General features: G+C 43.3%; 1 protein-coding gene across 1 annotated transcript in view; it reads left to right on the top strand.

Annotated features, from left to right (window-relative positions):
* Positions 1–4089, top strand: part of myo15aa (myosin XVAa) — a 39131-nt gene that overhangs the window by 12850 nt on the left and 22192 nt on the right. Inside the window, 10 exon segments of the mRNA XM_020597807.1 lie at positions 169–292; positions 436–531; positions 703–830; positions 921–1050; positions 1534–1611; positions 1760–1911; positions 2065–2110; positions 2196–2320; positions 2508–2625; positions 3041–3216. Of these exon segments, the coding sequence (XP_020453463.1) occupies positions 169–292; positions 436–531; positions 703–830; positions 921–1050; positions 1534–1611; positions 1760–1911; positions 2065–2110; positions 2196–2320; positions 2508–2625; positions 3041–3216 (1173 nt within the window).

The raw sequence follows: 4089 nt of genomic DNA, 5'->3' as shown, positions 1-4089 counted from the left end.
TTAACATAAACATAAATTGTTTTAATTTTGAAGTCTGAAGTTGTTTTCAGATCAGTTCTCACACGCCCACCTTAAAGATAATAGTTACGTCTGTAAACCTCCTCTGGATGAACCTTTCAGTTCACGGCCTGTCTTTCTCTCTTTCACACCCAAATTTTTGTTCTCCAGAGATGCTGTTGCCAAGATCCTGTACTCGCTGCTCTTCAGCTGGTTAACAGAGAAGATCAACGCTCAGGTGTACCCTCGCCAACACAGCCTCTCCATCTCCATCCTGGACATTTATGGATTTGAGGTGAATTTCCTTGACATAGACAGACCATCTTCTCACCTGTCTGTCACTTGCTCTTGTTACAGAGACTCCACTATAAACACTCTTTATACATGTAGATGAGACAGAAAGAATCACCAGATGTGTGTGTGTGTGTGTGTGAACAGGATCTTGCCTTCAACAGCTTTGAGCAGCTTTGCATTAATTATGCAAACGAGTACCTCCAGTTCTTCTTCAACAAGATCATATTCAGGGAAGAGCAGGTGAGTCCACGACACACATGCAGGGACACTCACATACATATTCACTTTTTTCTGTAACGCACATGCAGATCCAAAAAGACTGCAATTTGTGCTGAAACCATTAGTATATTCAGTGATTAGATGACCGACCAGAATGCTTTGTACATTGTGTTGTATGTGGTCCTCTTGCAGGAGGAGTACAGCAGGGAGCAGATCCCCTGGCAGGACATCCCATTTAGTGACAACCAACCTTGCATCAACCTCATTGCCGCTAAGCCTCATGGGATACTGAGGATTCTGGCTGATCAGAGCTCTTTTCCTCAGGGGAGAGAGGGAGACCCAAACCTGAACACACTTACTCACATGTTGTCAACACAGCTTAAATTCTTGTTGTGTCACTCCATTTGTTGCCAGGCAACAGACCACACTTTTCTCCAAAAGTGTCATTATCACCATGGCAACAACCCGCTGTACCTGAAGCCAAAGATGCCCCTCCCAGAGTTCACCATCAAGCACTTTGCTGGCCAGGTCACCTACCAGGTACACAGCTCCTCCCTGGCTCAGGTCAGGTGATCAAACCTGCTGTTTGCCAGCTGCTTGGCATTGGAATGTTTTTGATTGGCTGACAACACTGACAATCAATAGCTTCACAAAATGCCTCAAAAGGTCTGAAATTTTTTTTGTGCCTGTCATCGGCAGTAATATTGGTTATAACTAAGTGAGCGGAGGAGTGTGAACAGAGCAGCTGACACATGCACATTGACTTTTTGTTACTTCAGAGACTGTAAATGCTGTTCTTAGCCTTTGGAGCTGTTTTTTTTTTTTAAGATGAGCCTCACACTTTTCATGAGGAAGAAACATGAGAATAAAGACGGATACAGATAGCATAAGTGTAAAACATACAGGAAAATAGAATAAATTAACCAAAGTAGGGATCTGTTTACCATCCATAGAGCATTTCTGATAGAGTAATAATGTCATGATTCCTGACAGATTGTCTAATAATTTGTGTGAACTCTGCAGGTTTACAAATTTCTTGATAAGAACTATGACCAGGTCCGTCAGGATGTTCTGGACCTGTTCATACAGAGCAAGAACATGGTGAGAGGAGAGGAGCATCTTCACACCAACAGACATTGTCCATGCAGTGTCCTGTCATTCTGAAAGACCCTGCCTCATATAGACATTAGCAACTACAATAAATTATGTCAGTGATTGAATGTATGTGCACATTTGTGTGTGTGTCCAGATGGTGTCAAAGCTCTTCCTGCTTCATGCAGAGGTCATGGGTCAGCAAAGAGGAGACCACATGAGGAAGAGCAGTACCAGGAAATATCAAGCTCCCACTGTCAGCATCAAGTTCCAGCAGTCCCTGCTGGAGCTGGTGGAGAAGATGGAGAGGTGAACCCGAGAGGAGTGGAGATCTTTAGTCTTAGAAAAAACGGAAAGTTTCCACAAAATCTTTAATTAACCACATTAGTTGCAACAGAAAAGAAGATGAGCTATTTGCCGACAGTATTGCTCACTTGTTTTACTTTTATTCTTCCATCTCAGGTGCAACCCTTTTTTTGTTCGATGCATTAAACCAAATAATATGAAGGTAAAATACTGTTGCTGATCAACTGCATGCATTACTTTAAACTTACTGTAATTTGCAGGTAAAGTTTTCATTCATCTGTGCTCAGAAACCAGGTGTGTTTGAAGATGAGCTGGTGAGCAGCCAGCTGCGACACTCGGGTGTCCTGGAGACCATTAGGATCCGTAGAGAGGGGTACCCCATCAGAATGCCATTCCACGTCTTCCTCTTCAGGTAGTACACAGTGCAGTCAGTGTTAATCACTGGATGCTGGTGAGTGGTACTCATTCCTCCAGCAGAGCTCAGACACTTGTTAAATCTCTAAGAGCACTGAAATATTAAAGCTACTCTTTAAAACAGCTCAATCAATTTCTTTTTGTATGCAGCTTTGTGAGTGCATGCGAATGTGTGTCATCACCAGGTATAAGTCTCTAGTGGGGATACAGGATCTCCCAGCTGCCAACGGAGAGAACTGTGTGATGATGCTCGGCAAACTGTCTCCCCTCAGACCAGGGGCCTACCATGTCGGAGTCACAAAGGTGAGCTTCTCCTCCCAGCTGTCCATGCTGACGCTTGTACAGATGAATGTAAATCCACAGTTTAAGCTCTGGTGGTATCATGGAGAGAGAACGGTTATCCTGCTAACTCCACCTGTTGAGGGATGCCATGTTTTTTAATTCTGCACATCACATATGAGATCATTTTGATGTATGTACTAACAGATGTTACCATTACTCTGTCAAAGAGGGCAAGCTAAATGACAAAAACACTTTCCTGTATCATGCAGTACACAAAAACTACATCCTCAAAAATGATCATTCAGTTGAATCAACACCTCTTTGAGACAAAAAACTGAACATTATCACCTTCATTAAGGAGAATTTATTACCAGACTGACTGCATTAGTTTTAGCTAGGTGTACCTAATAATCTGCCAACTGTGTGTGAATGTCAGTTGTTTCTAAAGGAGGACATCTTCCAGTTGCTGGAGTTTAAGCGAGATCGCTCCCGTCATCTGGCTGCTCTCACCCTGCAGCGTTACACCCGCATGTTCTTCGTGAGGAAACGTTACGTGGCATTTCGCAATAGGATCATCAGGCTGCAGGCGCAGTGCCGAGGCTTCCTCACCAGGTCAGCTTGTCTGCTCCTGCTAATTTCAAAACTACCAACTGATTTGTGGACATCCACCAAGTAAAAACCCTGATGTCACTGATTTCAGAGACAAGCATTCATGTAAACAAGCCGTGGAACTTTTAATTTAGAAAGACAGAATGTCAGCCCACTCATTTTACTACTTTTATTATAAAAGCACAGTAGAGTAAAGTCAAATTAAGGTTTCCTTACAAAAACATTTTAATATTTTGTTGATATTTGACGTTAAAGGAACAAACACAGTAGATCCCACATGGCTCATGCTGTTGAGTATACTGTGGCGCTCCACGGGTTCGGATGAGCGGAGCTGGCCTGACCCTATCCTAAACTGTGACATCTAACTATCCAGCTGTGTGCTGGCACCTAGGCTGACATTGAGGAGAACACCTTCTCTGTCTTTTCTTAGCTTTTATTGAACAGAATAAGAATGCAAAATGAAACTGCAATATACCTGGCACCGTGTGCTCACAGGAAATCAAATCAAATCAAATCAAATCAAATCAAATTTTATTTGTATAGCACCAAATCACAACAAAAGTCATCTCAGGACACTTTACAAAGTAAGGTCTAGACCTTACTGTTATCAATATTATTACATAGGGAAAACCCAACAAATCCCCCTTGAGCAAGCACTTGGCGACAGTGGGGAGGAAAAACTCCCTTTAACGGAAGAAACCTCCGACAGACCCCGGCTCTTGGTGGGCGGCCTTCTGCCTCGACCGGTTGGGGTGAGTGGATAGAGGAGAGACAAAAGAAGAAAAGCAACAAGACACAACAATCAAACACTGATCAGGTCGATGTGGCTGGTGACTGCTTGTCAGAGACGTAGAGCTCCAGGGCCAGGGCAACCTG

The sequence above is a fragment of the Monopterus albus genome, unplaced genomic scaffold (assembly GCF_001952655.1).
Source record: "Monopterus albus unplaced genomic scaffold, M_albus_1.0 scaffold35.1, whole genome shotgun sequence".
NCBI classification, from domain to species: Eukaryota; Metazoa; Chordata; class Actinopteri; order Synbranchiformes; family Synbranchidae; genus Monopterus; species Monopterus albus.
Note: the sequence above shows the minus strand (reverse complement) of the source record. Positions and strands in the feature narration are given on the sequence as shown.